This window comes from Cylas formicarius, unplaced genomic scaffold, assembly GCF_029955315.1.
Source record: "Cylas formicarius isolate icCylForm1 unplaced genomic scaffold, icCylForm1.1 PGA_scaffold_1__22_contigs__length_36826433, whole genome shotgun sequence".
Lineage (NCBI taxonomy): Eukaryota > Metazoa > Arthropoda > Insecta > Coleoptera > Brentidae > Cylas > Cylas formicarius.
The window spans coordinates 14,046,779-14,070,888 of record NW_026844264.1 but is presented as its reverse complement, the minus strand read 5'-3'; the positions used below and the strand labels follow the sequence as shown (position 1 = coordinate 14,070,888).

The 24,110-nt window shown below is 36.6% G+C and overlaps 1 protein-coding gene across 1 annotated transcript; it reads left to right on the top strand.

The window, feature by feature from the left end:
- Window positions 1-7,639: 7,639 nt before the first annotated feature.
- On the top strand, window positions 7,640-8,444 carry LOC132696366 (uncharacterized). Its single transcript, XM_060661151.1, has 2 exons — window positions 7,640-8,084; window positions 8,209-8,444. The coding sequence occupies exons 1-2, from the start codon at window positions 7,640-7,642 to the stop codon at window positions 8,442-8,444; spliced, it is 681 nt and encodes a 226-aa protein (XP_060517134.1).
- The last annotated feature ends 15,666 nt before the right edge of the window (window positions 8,445-24,110 follow it).

Genomic DNA, 24,110 nt, shown 5'->3' with positions numbered 1-24,110 from the left:
TCGCAATTTTGGACGATGGGGCGTAGACTTGTTTAAATTAGTTGTGGCGTCTTCCATTGTTTTTGTTCCGATTATCTTGAGAATTTTTACATACTACGAGGTGAAGTCTCAACAAGAAAATAATTGAAAACCTACTGGAATATAATCAATAAAAATCGACCCTCTATAAAGATCAGGCAAGTTTCAATAAAAACATAACTAAAGACCCACTGGAATATAATCAATAAAAATCGACGATCTAAAAAAGATGAGGTAATCACAAACGAAATTCAGGCAAACAAATTTAATGGATTTTTTACATGTATTGCTGACAATGTAAAAAACATGTTTCCCGGAACCAACAATGATCAAAATTTATTAAATCAAATAACCTTCAATCAAGTAAGGGACGTTTTGGACAAATTAAAAAGTAAAAATGGACAAGATCACTTTGGCATATCCATGAAAATTTTACCAGCGAGAAACAGGGTTATGCAAGGCACTTGGCACAAGGCACTGATGAGCTAAGGACTGGTTAACAAAAAATAGCTTGACCTTTAGCTAAGGGAAAACAATTTGCTTAATATTTTCTCAAAGGCACGTCAACGAAGTAAATAATTAGTGGCGCCACACAGATCAAGTGCCTAAAAAAATCTAAAAAAACATTTTCCTAATGCTTAGCCTAAATTGGTTCCCACTTGCTTTGTGGTCTGATAAACTGTGAGATCTACATTTTCGCAGTTTAAAATCCTTACACTGCCAAGCGTTTATATATTGAAGTGTATAGTTTACGCTGACGTGAATCAAACAGATTTTTTACATTTTTTTTACATTTTTTTACGATACCGAATTGAATAATATTAAAAAGGATTTGCTTCAGAACGGTTACTCCGAAAAATCTGTAAACAAAATAATACCAAACTGTAAGCGGGAAACAACATCTGAACCATGTGAGGTAGATACTCTTTCTCTCTGGACGATCCTATACGTGAAAGGAATATCAGAAAAGATTAGGTGAATAGCTAAACAATATCAAGTCAAAACTGTATTTAAATCTGGATCAACATTAAGAAGTGTACTCACAAAAACAAAACCTGAAACGTCGACTCAAGAGAAAAAGTGTATCTACGAGACACCATGTGACTGCGGAGAGTCATATATTGGCGAAACCAAACGACCTCTAAAAATAAGAGTTGAAAAACATAAGAAACATACAATGAAAGGTGAAACGCAAAAATCAGGTATCGCAGAACATGTGTGGACCAAACAACACGTCCAATGGTCCAGAGCGCGGATTGTCCGCAGAGAGCAGCATTGGAGAAAGCGCCAACTTAAAGAAGCAGTTTTTATTAGAAACAATCAAAGCATCTTCAGCAATCCAAGCATGGATATACCAAAAATTTGGCAACCTCTAATAAGGCGCACCAATGCTGGCGTTCTAGTTGTACAACTTCACGCTTGACTACACTCGACTCCGTCATGGATGAGCGCCGTCGCCAAGTCTATAAACCTTGTAGCCTTAGAATTAAGCTTTAGTTTACACTTGATAACGTTAAAAATAAAGTTAAAAATAAAGACAATGGAAGTTCGACATCCTTTTAGTATTTGTAGGATACTCTATCGCATAGAACATAAACAGTAAAATTTAAATAAGCACGAAACATATCAACTTGCTTGCTACACTATAAATAGTCGCAATCTTAACGTCATGGACGCAGCAACATTATAATTTTTGCAGTTTTGTGTCATCAATATTAACGGCAAATTTATGTATATGGCATGCGACATTATTTCGAGAAACAGAAATGTGGTTTTTCCAAGCTTGTTCGCATTAAAAAGAATGTACTTCATATCAGCTTTATGACCGTATTCAATTCAAAAATGAGATACATGACTATTTTCGGGAGAATTCCGAATGCCCTTCCTAATTGATCTGATACATTATTTATGATTTCTTAAACACAAGCAGGTGAAGTTTATTGCTTGCAAATTGCTCAGAAACCATCGTCACTAATTTAAAGCCCATTTGAAACATTTTCACGAATTACTGTTTGGTTTTTAGCCTGGGGCTTAGCACATGAATCATTGATGTTCGTTGTTTAAGCAAATTTTATGTTCCATATCAAGTTTTAAAGTGAACACCAAAATAAGGAAAGTGTACGCCACTGCAAGCCCTTTGGCATATAATTGAAAGATCGATCTAAAAGGCAGACGGGAGCTCTATAAACCTTCAAGAAATTGATGTTGATAGATAGACCCTGTTCGTTTACATCTGAAAATTGTTTTCCTAAAATTCCGTCGGGGGTAGAAGGAAATTTCTAATAGTTGACTTTCCAATGTCGACATCAAAGCAAGCACATACTAACTAGTAATTTTAAATGAACGAAGGGTACCGTTAAAAACCTCTATGTTTTTTCGACATTTTTATTATTCTTATATTAATCCGATTGATCTTGTTTACTTCCTTATTTCTTAGTTTTCTCTATTTATCCAAACGGATCTCCCAAAGTTGAACCATTTTTTTGAAAGTGATCTTTAAAGTCATTATTGAAATGAGTGATGAACACCCGGAAGTGGTTTGGGTCGTCTCCCGGATGAGTTTTGTCGCAATCAGAAAATCTAATTCTTCTGAATCGGACTTTACCCAAATTAACTAACGAAACTTCCGACGGTAAATTAGCCAACAAACTTGTTCACGTTAAACTTTATCTCGGTGTAACATGAGACTAAAATAAACCGAGTTTCACCTTCTTCACGATCATGACCTAAGCCCCACGGGCGACGGGTCACCATGATTAATAGCTCTTAATTAGCCAGATTATCAACTTCGCGAATTCTCTTTTGTGGTCCTGGAGGAGCCCCCATGTTAAACCGTATCTTACCTGTCGTTATCAGATTCCGCTCGCTTTGCTTGATCGAACTTTCTGGAGAAGGAACGGGATAATTTAATCAACCATCAAAATATATTTCCATTCGAAAATTTACGACGGCTCCACCAGCGGCACTTTGCCGAGAAACTGATAAAGCTACGCCTTCGTTTGAAGGTCACGTCAGACCACGTAGTTATCGAATTCGATGTCTTCTATCAAATTAGTTTTCGCATTCATAATCGGATATTAAAACGAACTGTTCTAAAACCAATCATCTAATCTCCATTTTGGAAATTTCTCGTCTCATTTTTGTGAAATTACTTTGTCGGAAAACCGATAGTTTCCAAGATACCGTTCGCAATTTTGGACGATGGGGCGTAGACTTGTTTAAATTAGTTGTGGCGTCTTCCATTGTTTTTGTTCCGATTATCTTGAGAATTTTTACATACTACGAGGTGAAGTCTCAACAAGAAAATAATTGAAAACCTACTGGAATATAATCAATAAAAATCGACCCTCTATAAAGATCAGGCAAGTTTCAATAAAAACATAACTAAAGACCCACTGGAATATAATCAATAAAAATCGACGATCTAAAAAAGATGAGGTAATCACAAACGAAATTCAGGCAAACAAATTTAATGGATTTTTTACATGTATTGCTGACAATGTAAAAAACATGTTTCCCGGAACCAACAATGATCAAAATTTATTAAATCAAATAACCTTCAATCAAGTAAGGGACGTTTTGGACAAATTAAAAAGTAAAAATGGACAAGATCACTTTGGCATATCCATGAAAATTTTACCAGCGAGAAACAGGGTTATGCAAGGCACTTGGCACAAGGCACTGATGAGCTAAGGACTGGTTAACAAAAAATAGCTTGACCTTTAGCTAAGGGAAAACAATTTGCTTAATATTTTCTCAAAGGCACGTCAACGAAGTAAATAATTAGTGGCGCCACACAGATCAAGTGCCTAAAAAAATCTAAAAAAACATTTTCCTAATGCTTAGCCTAAATTGGTTCCCACTTGCTTTGTGGTCTGATAAACTGTGAGATCTACATTTTCGCAGTTTAAAATCCTTACACTGCCAAGCGTTTATATATTGAAGTGTATAGTTTACGCTGACGTGAATCAAACAGATTTTTTACATGTGAATGAAGTTCACCGCTACAAAACACTCAATAGGGACAACCTCGGGAATGATTTCTTTCGCCTTAATGCGAGTAGGATAGGTTCAAATTACTACTGAACCATTTTTTTAATAAACTTAAGCTCGAGACAAAACTACTCCAATAAACAGGTTCAAAAACTTATAAAGCAATCCTTTTACAGCATGGAGGAGTTTATCTTTTTTCAAGGTATCAATAACTGTATCTAGTCAAATGATTGCACTTCATAGACTCAGACATAAATAAAATCAAGATATAGAAATAAATAATTATTTTTGAATAAATTTATGATTTATTTTCATAAACAAAAAGAGACACCTTGAATCTCAAAGTGTCGATGTACGATGCTATGTTTTGAAATGATAGTTTGAATATTTACTGTTGAACACACACATGGCAGTAAAAGGTCAAGAAAAACATAAAAACAAAATTTAGTTCCCGAAACTAGCAAAACGAGAAATGTTTATTTTGCCATACGTTTCTGTCTGCTGGGTGCAGAATTTGTTTGAAATGGTTTCTCAAAACTAACCAAAATTAGCTGAATTTTTCAAATCTGTTTCTTTAGACACCTTATTCCCCATCTAAAATTTTGCATTAGAGTAGGCAACTTGTCCGCCCACAAGCAAATTCCGACACCGTAATACGTCTCGTCTTCTCCGACATCCCGTTTTAATATTCATGAAATCATAAAATGGGTTTTATAAAGTTCCGGATCGTCTGCAATTTGTTTTAAATTGAGAGACTTCTCGCATATACCGAAGCTGAATTTCGGTGTGTTAAAAAATTCCGTCAAAGCTTTAAATGGTACATGCGCGCCGGAAAACAAAAATGAAAGTTTAAATTTACGCTACGCAATTAAAACTGTTAAATCTTAAAGAAAGTTAATTCGTTTCTTCGCAAGGGAACAAAATACATCAATACAATAATTGGTTGCAAATATTGAATACCCTAACACTGTTATATTAAAACAATCATAATAATATAAAGTGCGAACACTTTTAACTAAATTTAGCAACCACCATCCTAGTAGTGCAACCGAAAGAACGACGCTCTTATGTCACGAGGGTGGTAGAGGATTAGAAAACAAATCTTGCAAGTCTTCGAAGCTACGTCTGCAGGACATCTAGGGATTCAGAACTCCATAGAGCTATATGCCAAATAGATAACTCTACTCTAATACCACTATAAGAGGAGAGTAGAGTTGTTCGCGTCCATAGGTTTTACTTTTTACACCCTACACGTGCTCTTCGGGTAGTGCCAAATGAACAACACCAGAGCTGAAGAGCAACAGCCACCACCCGTGTATCCGTCGGAGAAAGCTCGCTGTTCTTTTTAACGGAGGGTAGGAGCGAAATAAAATAGCTCCCACAGTAAAAGACAAAAAATCCACTTCAACAGTGTTGGGTGGGCCAAACATCGAAGACCAGGGTCACGCATACAAGCGGATACGGTGACGCGCTCGAAAGAGATGTGCGGTATGATCCGTATAGCGCAGCCTACGTGGTAACTCCCGGCATTTACGTGCCGCGTCCTAGGGAGCACAAGGAGGTCAGTGATGGAAGAAGGTGCACGGCTGGAGCAGATGCCTTTCCCTGCTCCAATCGCCACAAGCTCTCTCAGTCATGGCGGTAGCTGTGAGAGTCATCACCCCTCCACTTCCTGAGGCACCGCGTTCGGAGACGGCCTTTTGTTCCGGAGTATTATATAAATTAATGGAAACTTTAATTAAAAACAATGACAACAACGAAGAGATGGGAAAAGACGTCCAAATGGACGTTGAACAGAGTGCAAACAGCACCATAACAGGTACTGGAGGTAAGAATGCCTACAACTCGTTCCACCGGGAACAAGTGTACTCGACACATTCCAATAGCGGTCGCCAAACCCCGATAGAGAGACTCGGCTCAAAAATGGGTGAGCTGCTTGAGTACATTAAAGACAAGAACAATGTTCACGGTGAAATTAAAAAGTGAAATTAAAAAGCTAGCCAGGTCAATTGACACCGAGTACAACCTGGCACTGAGAGATTTTACGGCATCCGCGGGAAGGACTCAGAACACGACCGTTAAAATAACGCAAACATCTTCCGGGACTACTGTTCAAGCGGGTCTACCGTAGACACCAAATGCTAAGCCCCAGGAGTCGAACCCCCAAAAAAGGTCGATATCTACACCTAGCCCCACTTCCGGCCAAGATTTACGTACGTCCGAAAAGCAGGCTAAGGATACCTGGACCGAGGTGACTCGGAGGAGGAAAAAGAAAAAAGTGCAACAGGACTCGGCAGTAGTATTGAAGGTGGCTCAAAAACCATATGCGAACGACGTTCCGCGGGCAATCAGTCATCGTAAGGTGGATCGTCGAAAACCAACAACAAAGGCCATTCTTGTGCAACCAAGCGAGGGTCGAACGTACGCTGATCTTCTTAAGGAGATCAAAGCCAAGGTCAACCCGACAGAAACTGGAGTGGACATAAAGTCCATAAAACAAACGAGGCGCGGGGGCGTTCTGCTAGAAATGACCCGCAAAACTGAAGACAGCACCGCGTTCACGGCCGCTATTAAGACAGCAGCCGCCAATATCGGTACCGTCAGAACGCTGATACCTACGGCTACGATAGAGATTCTAGACCTGGGCGGAGTCTCCACTGAATCTGACTTGGGCGAGACTTCACGGCAAACCTTGAAATCAAGCGAGTCAACCTAACTAACGTTACCCAACGAGGTCAAAGAGCGGCTTTTTGCGAGATTGACGAGACCAATGCGGTCAAGGCCCTCAATAAAGCTCGCATAAAGGTTGGGAGGGTTAGCTGCCGCGTACGGCCGGTAGCGAAAGTGGTACGCTGTGCCAGATGTCTCGGGTATGGGCACGCGATACACTCCTGCAAGGGGCCAGACCGCAGCAAGTGCTGCTTCAAATACGCAGGAGAAAGTCACAAGGCAGCCGACTGCATCGAGCAACCGAAGTGCTTTCTATGTCCGAATGACGCTAAGGACAGCCTGTGTCATATTCCTGACTCCGGAGCTTGTAAAGCGTTCCGCGCCGCCCTAGCTGAAGCGGATCAGAGTCCTTCAAGGTAATCTGAATAGGTGCATACTAGCACAACACCTCCTTGGCCAAAGGTTCTTTGAAGGTAAAGTCGACATCTGCATCATCTCCGAACAACATTCAAACTTCCAGGGCGGGTTATGGTTCGCAGATGAAACTGGGACAGCAGCACTATGGATCGCAAATACAAAGAACATTACCGCAATCAACAGCGGAAGTGGAGCAGGCTTTGTCTGGATTCAAACCCCTACAGCCTACTTCATGAGCGTCTACCTCTCGCCAAACGAGGGAATGAGTGTGTTCCGTCAGAAACTGGCGACCATAGAGGACGCTATCGGCAAGTTCAACGGCGGAGTCATTGTAGCTGGTGATTTCAACGCCAAATAGGCAGAATGGGGCGCAGCGTTCTCTGAAACCAGAGGCAATGAAGTCGCTGATGCCGCATCAAGACTCAACCTCATTGTACTGAATACTGGAAATACCACGACATTCCGGAGACCAGGGTACCAAGAATCCATCCTTGACATTACGTTAGCGACCCCAAGGATTGCTTTACGCTACCTAGGGGTAATGATAGACGAAAAACTATCTTACCGTGAACACCTTGATAGTGCATGCCAGAGAGCTAGCAAGACGGTATCCAGCTTATCAAGGATCATGGCCAACACGATGGGACTTCGAACCAAAAAAAGACGAGTACTCTTCGAAGTAGTTCACTCAGTACTGCTCTACGGAGCAGAGATATGGGCGGACATCCTAAAGCAGAAAACATACAGGCGCAAAATAGCAGCAGTGCAACGGAGAGGCGCTGTTAGGGTTGCCTGTGCATACCGCACCGTCTCGGAAGCGGCAATACTGGTCATTGCGGGCGCAACGCTTATCGACCTATTAGCGTTTGAGAGAGCCAAGCTCTATGGCGCTAAAAGGAAATGCGACAACTTCAAGGAGGCAAAAACAAGGATAAAAGCGGAAACCCAGCAAGAGTGGCAGGACCGATGGACGACGGGGAAGACGAGTAGATGGACGGAGCGTCTGATTCCGAACATCAATGTCTGGCTTTCTCGGAAACACGGGGACATAGACTTCTATCTGACCCAGCTACTGACGGGGCATGGACAGTTAACGCTTATCTTTTTAAGATGGGCTTACCCTTATGTGTAAGTACTGTCCTGATAAAATTGACGACGCCGAACATACGTTCTTTGAGTGTGCTCGGTGGAAGGACTATAGAAGTAGCACCGAAGAGATCATAGGCGCCAGGCTCTCCCCCTCAAGTCTGGTGACGTCTATGATCGAACAGGAGGGAAACTGGTCGGCTATTGCAACCTACGCACAGCGCCTTCTGAAAGATAAAATTTCAGAAAGGGACCAGTAGCCAGGAGTAGGCGCCATGGGGCGCAGCACAGACTGGATTGATGTAATGCTAACGCGGTTCCAATCCAGTCCTCCCCGTACCATCTGCGGGGAGACAGGAAGAGGAATGTTTTTTTTAGTGGGTAAAAATCTCCACACTACCGCTTATCGATATCTGCCGCAAGATGGGCGGCAGAGTTTACGATGACGGTGTCTTTTGAAGATTTTTTTCGTACCTCTTTACAAAAAAAAACTATAAGAGAAACAGATGCGGGTTCACCATAAGACGAACAACGAAAAGATACAAAACTGGAGAGAAAAACCTCTGCACGTAAGACAACAAAACGAGATTACGCAGGAATATGTCGACAAAACAGCGTCGAACTACTAGGCAGTCTCTGGATAGATGTTTCCCGAAACAGAAAGTTTCTCACTAGTAATTTAGCACCAGGTAGAGATGACAAATGCAGATTTTAATGTAAAACATCAGAAAGCATCCAGCACATTACAGGTAATTGCCAAATATTTGCTTCGACAGAGTATAAGGAAAGGCACAATGCTGTAGCAAAAATCTTACACCAAGAGATAACATTAAAGCTACAGCTTTTACAAAAAGAAAGAATCCCATGCTATAATTACAGGCTTAATGCTAGAAAATAACAATTTTAGACTTTACTGATGATGATGAGACCGTCGTCCATAACATACCTGATATAATCTTAGTCCAAAACAACCAAAACAACAACAATTCCAAATACTGACAACTTGACTGAGAAACACGTACGGCTACAGAGACAATGGATATCTGTCACAGCTTTCTTAACAATATTTTTAGATTTGACGTAAGGCTATTTGTTTCTAGCTCGAGTTTATTATAAAGTGAAGTGTCTAGTCTAGTCCCAGAGTCCGTTCGGTCAGAAAGAGTGTCATGCAGATAGTTAATATCATTTTGAATTTTTTGTTTGTATATTAGGTGATAAAATAAAGTATATTGGTTTAGTTTAATGAGGTATTAATGACAGAAATGTGCAAGTGCGCCAAAATGGCGTATAATACACCCAAATATGAAAATTTATATTTACATTAACATAGAATGCGACAAGTTCAAACAGGGGCAAGTATTCCATGCGAGTTCGAAAATTGTTATGTTTAATATCATTTGCTATTAAGTGAATGATGAAAAGTTGAGTTTAAGTGCAACTGTGAGAAGCGAAACAGAACAACGGCAAATTTAAAAGTCCTAATCCAAGAAAAAAGCAGGCAAGTCAGTCAGTCTCGCGATTATACATATGATTTAGGTTTTAAGAGTTTCAAAATTTGTTTTTTTTTTAATATTCCACCCAATTAAATTACAATCTATATATCAGGGAATAAGAATTTTCAATGTTTTTCTTTAAGTACCTTTGCGTGGAAGCAAAATAAAAATGTTAAATCGAACAGACATTACTAATGAGAGCGACATCAACATTTCCGGGCCTGATCAGTGATTTAAAATTTCGCTGATATTCACAAAAATGAGGTAAAGTAAAAATATTGAGATAAAAATTAGTGTGTGTGAAGTTTCATTCTCAACGTGTCCCCAGAGAGCAAATTCAAACGCTCCGCAAAATTGAATGCAATTAATAACTTTTGATAAAATTATATTCTATTCTTTAGCACATTTTCATCATGTCCTTGTATCCTCTGTGTTCCAATAAGCAGAATCTAATTGACACGTAATATTGATTGGTTGTTTTTTATGTCTTTTTATTTTCCAACCTGAATGCTCTACATCGATAACCCCTATTTCCGTCAAAGCTTTATCGTCACCAAAAAGGGAAAACAACATGGAGCATTTTCAACAACCGACTCAGAAATGCAGTAGTTGTGCAAATAGCATTCTTTTTGTTACATCTACAAATTCATTAATTTTTTGAATAAATGTCTTTACTAAATTTTCGTGTATGACTTTTTCCTCTACTTACACCAGTTTTTTAATGGTAATATCTGGTAAATATTAAAAAAAAAAATTGACAGAAATACACAAAAACAGAAGCACACGCTCTCTATTATTATTGTTTCTATGTTCAGCACTCTACGCAGTATTTTCTATTTAAATCACGGTCTTGGCTTAGACCATCGCGGTGGTTGACGTGTGCTGCGCGGGTATTCGAAAGAGCGCTGAGAGCATGTCTGTGTGGCCCAGCTAAAGGACAACTCGACAACATCGACACCGAGACTGTAGGTTGATTATTCCACTGATCGATCTTACCTATGCCTTCGGCGACATTTCCACGGCAGTTTTTTTATCATTATTATATTATAAATTTTATAGTCGATAAAATAAAATATTGTAGTTAGACTAATTAATTATGATTTTTTTTGCAATTTCTTAATTTTTTGGGAACTTTGCAGCACTGTAGCGCATATGCACCAGACATTCCTGTCTAAAACCAAAGTGACAATTAGCTCAGTAATCTGTACCTTTCCAAGTATGCTAACAACCTTTCCTTTACAATTAATTCAATAACTTTAACTCAAACCAAATTAAAGATCTGTCTCTCTGTACAATTGAAAAAAATCAAATTTCATCAATATTCCCTTTAAGTTTATTGTCTATTTTCCTAAAATCTTCTGCCTGTTTTCAATTTCGTAGAAATAAAAGTAGTTCCCTCTAGTTTATTTCATTGAATATTAAATTACAAAATACTAACTTGAGAATTTTTATCGTGCATCGTTGTACTAATTTTGATTATATTAGTTTCTTTGATCACTTGGAGAATGAGCTATGAAATTTATATACTGCTACTTGGTCACTAAAATACTAAGGTCAAGTTCTTTAACAGCTCAGCTCCCTACGGCTACACTTTTAGACCATATTGTATCTACTTATTCTAATTTTGTCATAGATAAGGGAGTAATAAATGTTTATAGTCTGAGCGGCCATGATATTGTTTTTTGTATACTGAATATTAAGATCAATAGAACAACAGCTTCGTTTAAGACACTCAGAAACTGTAAAAAACTTAATTATGAGAGTCTTAAATCTGATTTTGATTTGAAAATACCTAAGATAAAGTGGAATTTTTGAGTAACAATATTTTAATGCTTTTCGATTCACATACACCATTTAAAAAAAAATCCGAGCGACTAAAAATTATGCGCCATGATTAACGCGCACCCTTAAGGGAATGATAAAACTACGCGATAAATATTTAGCTAAATTTAAAAAGAATAACAACCCGGCATATTGGAATTGTTATAAAGAGTTGCGTAATACGGTGAACATGGCACTAAAGCGTGAAAAAAAAAGCTTACTATTTTAGTAAACTAAATCAAGAAACTCAGAAGGAGCCGTGAAGAGCATTAAAATTGTTGGATTTGGTTAGATGCAAGTAGTTATTTGTTACCGCAAGAGTTATCTTGTGTTTAAAATATAAACAAACAAAATATAAAATTATTATAAATATTAGATATAATAAATAACATTAAAACTGAATCCGATCAATATCTCGTCAATTAAACTTGTGTTCCCCATATATTATCGCAACTCACACATACAATACATTTTTGCTTACAAAAATCTTTATTTCCTGATCAATGGAAAAAATCCTTAGTTATTTCTCTGCCTAAAATACCAAATACTACGAATTTTAATAATATCATACCTATTAGTATTCTCCCAACATTCCCTAAAATCTTTGAAAAAGTAATTAAACAAAAACTCTATTAAACCGGTGAATTAATTAGGTTTTAAAGCTGGACTCAGTTGAACAAATGCCATTTTAAAAATTACCAACGATTTTTTTAAACCTCTAGATGAAGGTAAACTTACTGTTCAGACTACCCGCAGTTTTACAATACATAGGTTTTTCTGTAAATCCGTAAATTATCTTCTTTTTTATATCTCAATAAAGACGTTCCATAGGGATGTCATGTGTTTCATGTCTAAGTCACTATTATTCCGATGACACACAAATTTATTCATCATTTTATCTGTTAATCACCATTTGTATTATATTCAGAATGTTTCGGAGAAGCACTTAAGAAAAACAAAAATTCCTGTTCTCAAAAGGAGTCTTTAAGGAGATAAATGGACTTTATGAAACGGAGAGTTTTAATCCCTTACCTTGAGATTTTTATTTCTGCTTGCATGCTGGGTTGTATGGATACGGTCATCCGGATTTGATCAGCAAATGGTATCACAAAGAAAGACGCCCAAACTCTGCTGGATACGAAAAACAAGCGTTACCAAGGAAAAGAGATAAAAACTTTCATCAATGCACACGGTGAGCCAATTTAAAATAAGTAAAAAGAAATTAGGTTTGGTTAAATTAAAAAAAAAAAATAATGTGCACGCAACAGTTATTTACATTTACATTTAAATAATCAGTTATTATATATGACAAAGTAATTCAGTATAATGGCATTGCAAAAAATTTGGTCCACTGTGGGACAATGAATTGCGGTTATCTTTTCACATATCTAAATGCCTTCAAAAAGATGACTTTCTTTTAAAGATTATTTACCAAAACAGGGATTATTTAAATGAGAAAACAAATTTATTGTTGTGTGAGTAATTTGTGTTATCACAACTACATTTCAGTGATGTTATCTTTGACCCTTCTTAAATCGCATTGATATGTTTCCTATTCAGAAATTACAAAACTGCTACTTGAGGCTGATATTCGGTGTAAGAAAATTTGGGCGTATACGTCACACTCTCCAAATGGTAGAATGGCAAAATATGCAAAATCGAAGATACATATACTCTGCTTATTTTCTAAGATTTTGACGAATAAATCACCTCCTTACTTATTTGAAAAAAAAAAATTTAGAAGTAAGGTGCACACTATCAATATCACCCCACTCGATTGAGCTTTACAAACGGTTATTATCTTATGTAATAACTAACGGTTCATCAAGATTGCATTGTGGATAATACGTTTTCATAATTGTCAATGTGTTATTAAAAAAATAAAATTAAAATTTAACTTATCTTCTCTCAAAAATCTCTGTGGCCTTTCTATCTTTGTACTTTAATTAAAAACAAAAGCTTGCGCTTACAGTAGCTAAATGCCTATACACGAGGTGTGTTCAAAAAGTAAGGTGACTTTTGTAACTTTTTTTGTTATGTACCCTATCATATGTGGCTGAAGACGTCGGCATCTCCATTGGCTAGTCCAATACAATTTTTTCAGAAGTTTTGGGCATGAAACGTGTAGCAGCACAATTTGTTCCGAAGTTGCTTAATATTGAACAAAACGACCGTCGAAGGAGCATCGCTCAACAAGTATTAAATGACGTCAATGATGATCCTGATATCCTCAAAAAGGTATGTCTTAGGTATATGGCTATAGCTTGAAATGTCAAGGTCTTGCTTACTCTTTTCTTTGATTACCGTGGCGTAGTACATCAAAACTTCTTACCACAAGGTCGTACAGTTAATAAAGGGTATTACCTTGAAGTTATGCGCCGTTGTGTCTAACCTTTTGGCCAAAAACAAAACCACAATCATACCTCAGCCACCATAATCACCTGCGACTTTTTCCTGTTCCCAAAACTCAGGAAACCCATGAAAGAACGGAGGTTTGGAATGATTGAGGAGATAAAGAAAAAATCGCTGGATGAACTCAACTCAAGAAAGTGCTTCGATTATTTCTAAAAACATTGACACGAATGTATTATATTTGGAGGAGATTACTTTGAAGGGGACAACATTAATTTTGATAAATAAATAAATACTTTTTGATAAAACTTAAAATTCACCTTACTTTTTGAACACACCTCGTATTAGCTTTTTGTAGTTATTCTATAAAATTTTTTGTATAAGTTGCAAAAATTGCATCGCATTTGATTAACGTTTTGGGTTTAATCAATTAATGAATTAAATTGAGTTGAAAATGGATTTACTACATTAATAAATAATAATAAATTTTGCGAATTTGCTGCCGAGTGGTTTAGTTTAATATTGTCAGGCGCAATATTATTCAGTAATTCGGAAATATTTGTCAATGTACACGGTTCTGTCGGCACTGATTACACATTCTATTCGCGTTTTCTTTGATATTTAAAATGGCATTCATTGAGTAGAATTCGTTTTCTTTGCTACTTAACAAATTACTCTAATATTTATTGCTGTTCCTTAATTGCGTCGGTCCAATAAAATGTGTGTTTGAATTATTTCATCGCCGGTTACAATTTACAAAAGAAAGAGGGCGTTTCTTTGATCTTTCGTTTCCCAAGCTAAGTAATAAAAAGTTCCCAGTAATTTCCCGTTGTAGCCTCGTCAAACAGCTCTTTTAATTCAACTTCTATAAATAATTCTTTTGATTTGGGGGTGTATAATCTCGTTTCGAAATTGCAAAAAAGACATTGTTCGACCTTTTATTAGAAATGGACACTTACATTATTAATCCCAAGTAAAAATGGCATTTATTTGAGCAGCCTTATTTTTAGTTGATATTTTCTAGTCATTTTTCATTTTAGCTCATCTACGGAAAACAAAAGAGTTGTGAATATGTTTCATTTTCTTAACTTACCTACTACGGGTATATAAATATTTGGTGTTTAGACCACTGCGAATGCAGAACTTAAAGGAAAATAAGGCTCTGGGACTATTTGATTGAATTGACCATATACCAAACGCAGCTCTAAGACCTTTGATATCTGCATGTTACTTCCAGCATAGCATCAAACAATAAAATATTTTTACAATGCAATTGCAATTACCAAATCGGATTTAGAAAATTTATAGCGAACGTCGTCATAACAAAATTCATTACTTGGCAAAGTATGACATACATAAAAAAACGAGACACCCAGTTGAAGAATGAATTGCTGTCTTGTCGGTCATATATTAACCAAAAATAACAGTTGTGTAAACTTAGGCAATATAGGAACTTTGAGTTGTTAGCAAATTAAAAGTGGATAAAAACTGCATCAATAGAGCTATGGAAGATTAAACTCAATTATAACTTTGTCTCTTAAATTAGCTTTGTCTTTGTTGTCTTGTGTTGTTAATATAAATCTTTTTGGTGATGTCATATAATCCCAAAATAAAATTTACTAAAAGAGAAATGTGACTGGATCACGATACTAGAATTTAATACAAATTCTTTGGAATGATTGACAAGACGAAAGGATTTTGAAATCGTTCCTAATTGATTCTGTGATCTTCTGCTTTTACGGGATTTACTGATACGTGAAATAAATAGTTAAATAACCAACAAACAAGAGTGCACTCATTTACGGTAACATTCTTTCAGAGTAAACAATGAAAATATTAACACAAAGGCAACAAACATAAAAATGAAAAGTTTTTGGTGAAAGTTCGTGAGCAAATTACAAGCCGACGTTTCGAAAATAAATAATTTAAGGGGTGCGAATCGGGTCAATACGTGCTCCCGACCTCACTCAGTTTTAAAGCACAATGAAAGTATAGATCCCCGTTATTGGGCGGTAAATAGAGGTGGGGCGTCACGCGGCTTGTGCCTGTTCTGAATCCCGAAACGGCGAACGCCTGAAGGATTCTACGATCGGGATCGCTAACCAGCGATAATACAGCGTTCCGAATTATGCCCGCTATATTGACCTCATCTGTTATTCGTAACGGCTCCAACACACACTGAATAATTCGAACTTCCGGGTCAATACAGATAAATTTCGGCCGAGCTATTTAAGGCCATAAATTCAAGTCAACCGCCATTTAATGTAAGTAATTGGCAATAACGAATGCATTAAAATTATATGTTGCTATACTTCGCTAGCCGCTAGCAACCTCCCAGAATGTTTCCACGAGCGGTTGTTAAGATGGGCGGCTTATATCTGGAACAGTATCGTATCATATAATTCGCTGACCGCTAGCAACTTCTTAGAACACTCTCAGGAGCAGCTGTTAAAATACTCAATAAACAGCAGGCTGGACAGTAAGCTGGACAGTAAGCTAGCAGTAAGCTGTAGTAAATGAAACGGTTTTACTTGGAAAATTACAATACAATACAAGTCAACCATTTATTTTGTCAACAAAAATGACGTCAACGTTGAACTTAAACTGAAAAGAAAAAAAGGGGAATGGGGGCTCACACAGCCAGCACCTGACATGGGAAAGGAGATAAGAAAATAGAAGTAACAGCATGCCGATGGAGAATATTTTAACTTGTAATGATTTGGACGAAATCAGTAAACAACAACGTTGGTAGTAATGTTGATTAATGTTCAATTTATCTTTTAAAATGGGTAAGAACAGAAAACTTATAGAGAAGTACTTGCAAAGTTAGATTCGATAACACAGGCCACCAATTTTTAAACTTTTAAAAATTGATTTCGATCTGAGATTTGATTCTGTATCATTTCTTCTATAAATTAAATAACAAAGTCTCAAAGCATAGTTAAGTCCATTTATTTTTGGAAGATCTTCCCCTCCTGACCGAAAAACTTCGTTTAGTGGATTTTTTGTATATTCCTTGGCCGAGTTGTCCCTTTTTAACGACCAGCGGTAATCTGTCATCATTGCAACGTTCCATCGACTTTGATATCTGCGTTCCATTTGTTTGATAACTTAGTGGAACTTCTCAAGATTTTCGAGAAAGTAGTCCAGATGTGAGTGTAAAAAGTGTAGTTTTATATTCATATTGCATCCCATTTCTCCAAAATATTTCCTACAACGTCTTTGTAATTTAAATAGTTGTTGTTTCCGACAAAACCTTTTATAACATAAGTAAATTAAACCCATGCAACCTTTTCAGATTGGATCTGGTATTCACAAAGTCTTGATCTTCCATTAATTGCTTTGTTTAAGTACCTACAAAAATTCCTTCCTTTTGCATCTGAGAGAGCGGATAATTTGCCACATAGGCATTTAAAACATGCATTATCTTTATTTAAAGCTTTGGCGTACTGCTGCCAGCAAGATATTTTTTCGCAGATCAATAAGACTATCGTGAAGAATATTTTGCGATCCTGGAGTTAAATGAGTTCTCTTTCTACTGTCACACTCACATAAAAACCATTGGAACTTCGTATATCCTGACTGCTGACCTGCTGACGACAGTCCCACAGCCTCTAGAAGTCCCATCATCGAAATATAGTCCTTTGATTTGATTTCCTCAATCAGTAGTTTCATTCTTTCATTTGCACAGAATGAGCAAGAACATTTCCGTTTTGCAAAAGAACAGTTTTAAGGCTTCTTTTGGATGAGTCAATAAAAAGACTATAGTCTTCAGAATTGTAGTCTGTACCAAGTTTCTTTATTAGATTAGGAATATCGGTGCAATAGATAAGTGAATTACTTTGTCTAAAATAGCCTTTAAATTCTATCTCACGCTTCCTGAAATATGAGAATTTAAAGTTTTGTGCCAGTAAATCTACAATACGAAGTCTATATGCTAAAATTTTAGTAAGCCATTAAGTTCAAATTTTGAAAAGAACTGTGGTTGCTGATAAACACTCCAACGACATCACTAAGGGCATCTTCATCTATTTCTGGTTCAGAAAGAGTTATGGTATCTTCTTCTAAATTGGCTGGATTCTCGGGGATTGGGATATGTGGCCTAATTAAAGAATTGAGATTCGCTTAAACAATGTTTTTCAAATTTTTAGTATTATATCCACGAACGTTGACATGCGGAACACAAAAGAATCACGCACATATCAAAACGTATCTGGAATATTTTTACAAAGTCTTGGCATTTTAAAAGGAAATTTAACTGCACAATGGTCACTAACCTCAAGAAACGACTGCCTACAACAAACGCAATTACAGGATGAACGAACTTTCTCCAAGACATGTCGCCGCGACAATATTTTGACTACATATTTGGGAATCCCAAAAACTGTATTTTACTTTGGAGGATTCCCCACTAATATTCTGAAAATTTATGCAAAATGAATACCAATTTCAATTTTTAGAATGTTGTGTAATGTTGATAAAACAATAAATATGACACTTTAAAAACTAATTCCAAAATGTTGCATAATAGAAACAACAAAACTGTTTTTCTATTAGTTTAGTCCTTATAACTCTAAAAATATGAAAAATAGCAAATCACAAAATGTTTCTTGGCCTGTGTAAGTATTGAGTAAATATTTTCTCATTATATTCTTTGTTCTTCTAAAAGTTCTTATATTATAATTCTTGAAAAAGGCGCTTAATTGTTTATATGATTTTGTATTGAATGGGATATGCTGCTGTTTTATGTGTTGCTATCAAAAAAAGCTGATTATTAGCCATTCTTTTTGCTCGCCTTAGATACAAAGACTTATTTTTTAAGGAATCTGGCTACTAGCCATATTTAAAATTTTAACATGTATTTTGTACCCATAATATAATTTGATATATATTTTTTACATTTTCCATAAAAAAGAGACAAAAGCAGGTAGGTGAGAGTCACAAGTATTTTTAAAGAATTCAAAATTATATAAAATATCAAATTTTGATATTTGTTTTTGACAAAATACCTAAAACCTTAAAATAATAAATATTTTGAGATAACAATAACAACTTTTTGAGTGTCGGAAGTAACCAATTCAATCACGATCGATATTCACGTGTTTAACAGCATCGTACAGCTCAGTATCCACGGTTCCATGTATCTTTATTTTCATATTTAAAAAAAAAATGCTTCTATCAATGAAATACTTGCTTGATGCTGCTCGGAGCACTTTCACATTGCTGCAAGCAAAACTCTGCGAGTTTTTCAGCTTTCCGGAATTTTCTCTTAATACCAACCGGAACAAAAACTGAAAAACCTCTTGCTGAACTATAAACAATAATTACAAAAAGCAATCATTATTGCACAACTTGTAAGAAGCGATCGCTATTCTTGCAGTCAACTTCCTAAGAAATTTTGGATAAAATCTTTTCCAAGTACAAGTCGAATCGAACTTTCAAAATGGTCAATGTCGGAATTATTAGAAAACTTATTTTTGTCGGGCGTCACTTCAAATTCGAATATTACATTAGAGGGGTTGGGGGTTGAAGCAAACGACACTCTCATTAAAACTTTGCCGCCAAACGAAGTTTCCCGGCTAAGACAAAGTGTGATAATGCGGTTTGATTTTAACAAATGTGGAAGTATAGCTTCTTCTCCCTCGCTCGTTTTTCATTCGGAAACCTCCTGCAAGTGACAGGTTCTAAATTCCACTCCAAGTTGGCAGAACTGCTTGACCACAACATGTGTTGCTGTTTTCGGTCATTAACAATGTCAGTGCGAACGGGAGGGAATTTTGGAGGTAACGAATCATCGAAATGTGGCTGCGACGCTCTTAACGATAAGCGTTAGAAATTCGGGCTGTGGCTTTCCTGGGTTTTCGTTCTCGTCCCTTCAAGTATATATTCATTGATAATGCACTAAATATCTCTATTCATTTTACTAATATGGATATGACCAAGCCTTTCATTCCTTATTCGCCATTGAGCCCAGCAAGACTTGTTGAAGTTTTTATTGCTTAGAATAAAATGATTCAATATAGTTAAAAAAACTTAGTCAAGTGTATTAAAATAAAATTAATGAAACACATAATACGGTTAAATTAATGCAGACCAACGGCACAGCAGTTGCGATCCTAAAAAGTGCATCATATTTTTCAGAAATACCAATGAATCAAAAAAGGCATTTTATGAGTCTTCATAAATCTCAACACTTCCACTTATTTTGAATGGGCTAAAATGTTTAACTGGGATCGTAAATTAACACATTGCTTTTTTGCCGAAATCTACGTGAAGATAACGGCCAGCTGACTTTTTGTAGGGAAATACTCTAATTCAACAAATTTTCTATGTACAAAGTGAGACGGTTCCATTAGAGCGCTTATATGCTCGGAATGATTTGCCAATGCCTGGTTGTCTACAATTTTTTTTATTTCTGTAAAATCATTTACTTGCCCTAAAAACACACACTTGTCACTTTCACAATGCTTGAAATTAAACGCTGTTAAGAAGCTGCTAACTTTTTCATTCCAGCGAACGTATCATCCAGGCTGTTGCAAGTAAATCTCGTCCTGAAGTTCGCCGTATAGAAACGTCGAATTTCATTAACTCGTAGTCTCTAGCAGCCAATAATAGCCTAAGTGACTCATATCTTACGACTGGCGAGTAAGTCTCAAAATAGTCTGTATATTTTGCAACGAGTTTTGCTTTGTATTTTCGAACATTTCCTGCAGGGTCTGTTTTTACAGCAAAAATCTATCTGCAGCCAATTACGCCAGTGGGTGCTCAGAGAGGGTCCACGGTTGATTTTCATTAAGTGCATCCATTTCTTCGTTCATGGCTTTTCTCCATTCCTCGGCATTTTCGCTATTTAAGGCCTCGTTGCAATTTGAATGTAGTATGTCGGCTGAAAAAGCAACAGGAATACCAATACGATTCAGGGTTCGTACTAAGCGGCCATCAAGTAGCAATTCCTGCTGATCAGGTGGCGGCGGTGTAGCCGTCACCTTCATCTCCTTGAATGTTAAAGTCTAGTTCAATACTCAGCTGATTACTTCTGTTCATTAACATCATTTTCATTAATAACCACTTCGCTGCTAACATAGGGTTTATTGTTGTACAGTTCACACACGTCGCGAATATTTACGTGTACCATTCGCTCATGCAAATGCTTTAACTTATCCATGTGTTCATCAGCTTTAACTCAAGCAGCTTTGCTTTATTCTGGAACTATTACAGTTCTTATATGGCCGCGCCATCGTAGCGAATTTCACATTCCTTTTCCTTTTTAATTCGGCACAAATACTTTTTGAAGCTCGCGTTGAACTAGACGGTGATTTACTTTTTCGTGGATTGTGATGGTACCCTTGCCGGCTGCTTTTAGTACTTTGTTATCGGCTACTTTAACAAAATACGCTTCTGTTAATAGTTCGAGTGTTTTGAAATTTTTTTTTTCATTAAAAGGATGCTAGCACCTGAATCTGCAATCCAAACTTCGCTGTCAGCATCAGAGGTTAAGGAATATGATGCAGTGACGTCAGAAAGATACTCCGACGCTCTCCGATCCGTCGGTATTGTTTCGGCTTTTCTTTGTCCTTTTTCTTTACAAAAAGCGCATCTTGTTTTCTTAAATTCACGAATCTCCTGCTTCTTTTGCTCTTTCTCGGTGACCCTTTTGCTAATAACGGTCTGTTGGACATGAAAAGCAAGTGCATTCACACGTTCCACCTCCTCGCATGACCGCTTATCTTCTTTAATGAGATTAGCTATTAGGCTAACCTTCTCCAGGTCATTCAGAAGGTTTTTCACCGGAGTCTTCAAACCTTTTGCATATACTCTCCAATTTCTCAATTTGAAGAGCGATCGATTCACCAGCTCTCACCGAGCTAAGAAGAATTAGCATCTTCATCAATGTTTTTTTTTTTTTGACTTCGTACTAGGAAAGAGTAAGTCTTTCTTCACAAGCCCTACTTAAAATGAAATTGCTTGGCCACTTGCAAATGGAGTAAGTTTTGTTATATCTGAATGTTGTCAACAAAATTTTAGTGTGATTGATTTGAGAAGTGTTGACAAGAGAGAACGGGGTTTCAAAATTGACTTCCCCGATTCGTGGACTTAGCACAACTGGATCTTTTAAGGCTATCCATAAAAAATGCATTGCCTAAAATGTGTTTTGAATACTATAACGTACCAAAAATGTTCAATAATAATTTTCAAAGAACATGTGTCGGAAAATTGAAGTGTTCACATTTCGAAAATTATAAATTTAAAATAATTAAAAAGAATTAATAAGGAAATAATAAAGAAGCAAAGAATTACAGAGCGGCAATGCAGTATTTTGATTTCAGTACTTTTTCTAGTGATTGTGAAGATATTTGCGAGATCCTAAAACCATCCTTATAACTGAGTTCAATGTTTTCGAATTGATCAAAAATACGAAAAATAGTTTATAAACCAATTGAACTAGAGTCCGCAATCGCGGCTAAAAATTTAATTTACTAGCCGAGGACGTTTACATTCAGCTGGCGCTTGTTTTTAACAAGAAACATCCCGTCTTATTTGGCAAGCATCCTCAGTCCATAAAGCGTATAAAGTTTCACCACAGTTTCAATGTAATCACGATCGCCACTCGACCGAATTGCAGATATTCTGCAGCACAGGAACTTGTAAACCTAGCCAAGAGAAACATACTATCCGCAAGACGAGAATCTTGTTTGTCTCATTAGGAAATCAAAGACCGAGTAGAATTTATAGGACCTCTGTAATCTCATGTTAAACGCTGCGTTGCTGTTGGCCCCATGAAAATTCGGTTTTGTCTCGGTCCGTTCACGTTCTCGACTAAAATAAGAACCGCGAGAAGTTTTGAACTATCGGTAATTGTTAACTATATACTGTGCGATATAGAACTTGCAACACCTCGTAAATGTAAATGTATTTTATTAATATAAATATCGACAACAATGGATGACACTTTCTAACAAATTAATTAAAGGAATTCTTATAGGGTCAATGGTTAGATGTTTCATATTTGCCTGTCTTATATTCTTTCAGGACAATCTTGCCTCATAATGAACCATATTGACTGTATATTGTATATTATTTATTTTGAAAACGAATACCAATTGTTGACATACCATAAGCGCAGAGGTTAAACTCATAGTAACTCTTAAGCTGCCTAACCACAAGCGAAATTTATCGAATCTTAATTTACAGCTTTCCACTATTTCCTTGTTCGTACCAAAAGTTTGTTCAGTAATGTTTTAAGGAAGACCTTGTATAAGTAAATTAGTAAATATTTTTAAATAGTTTAATGATGTTAATTATAATTATTTTTCATGGTATATGGTAAACACTTGGCTATTACGCTCGTTATACTGATAACAAAATTTTACATTCTGATTTATTTTGATATTACCAATTGAAGCAAAAATTTGTTCTCTTTCGTTTTGACGAGTATTTGGTATCGACGAAAGAAATGAAGAACTCATCAATGTAATACTAGTATCAAAAATGGATTTTGCAATTGCTGAAGATGGGGCAAAAGGTACCACGTTAATAAAATCATACCTCCGAGGTAAACAGCAGGTGGTTTCTATTACTAAAAATGGTTCTCAATATTTTTACAAACCAACAGAAAACAAACAGGGAGTACTTCAGCGCATCATATTGGGTCCCATTCGCTTTATTCCGTACGCGAATGAGCATGCAGATTAATTTGCTTGCTTAATATGCCGATGATATATCAGTTGTGCTGTTCGATATGTATGTGGTTGGTCTGTCTGGACGGGTGGTGCAAGCAAAACTATCTGAGGTTGGACACGGAGAGAGACGTCATATTTTAAGAATTATTCTATATATTAACTGGAACGGCAAATAAATCGCAGAGGCCAAAGATGTTAAATTCCTTGTAGTGATTATTGACTCTTCTCTTATGTGGGAGGATTACTTAAATCTATGTGCTCAAGCCTAAACAGTTTTTGTGCTCTGATTCGCAGGTTGAGAAAGTCGCTTTTCATAGAGAGCATCAGAACTATCGAATTTGTTTGTGACCAGTCTGTCATTTCATATGGGATCCGGTTGTGAGGATTTCCTGAAAACCTCAATCTAGGCACCTTTATTGTTTCTTATCACTATAATTTGTCTTTAACTTTTTCGCGAAGAAAAATCTTTAGCAATAAATTTGACTATTATGCCTAGTCAAACAGAGCTGGACTCAATTCCTGTTTCTGTTCCTCTTCATAGCTTAATTCTTTTTAAAGAGGCACATATTATCGGGCGGAA

What these genes read in the sequence shown, in the direction of transcription:
- LOC132696366 (XM_060661151.1), top strand. Translation starts at nt 7,640, where the DNA reads ATGATAGACGAAAAACTATCTTACCGTGAACACCTTGATAGTGCATGC. An exon ending in ATGGACGACGGGGAAGACGA is followed by an intron (nt 8,085 to 8,208) that starts GTAGATGGACGG and finishes TATCTTTTTAAG; the next exon opens with ATGGGCTTACCCTTATGTGT.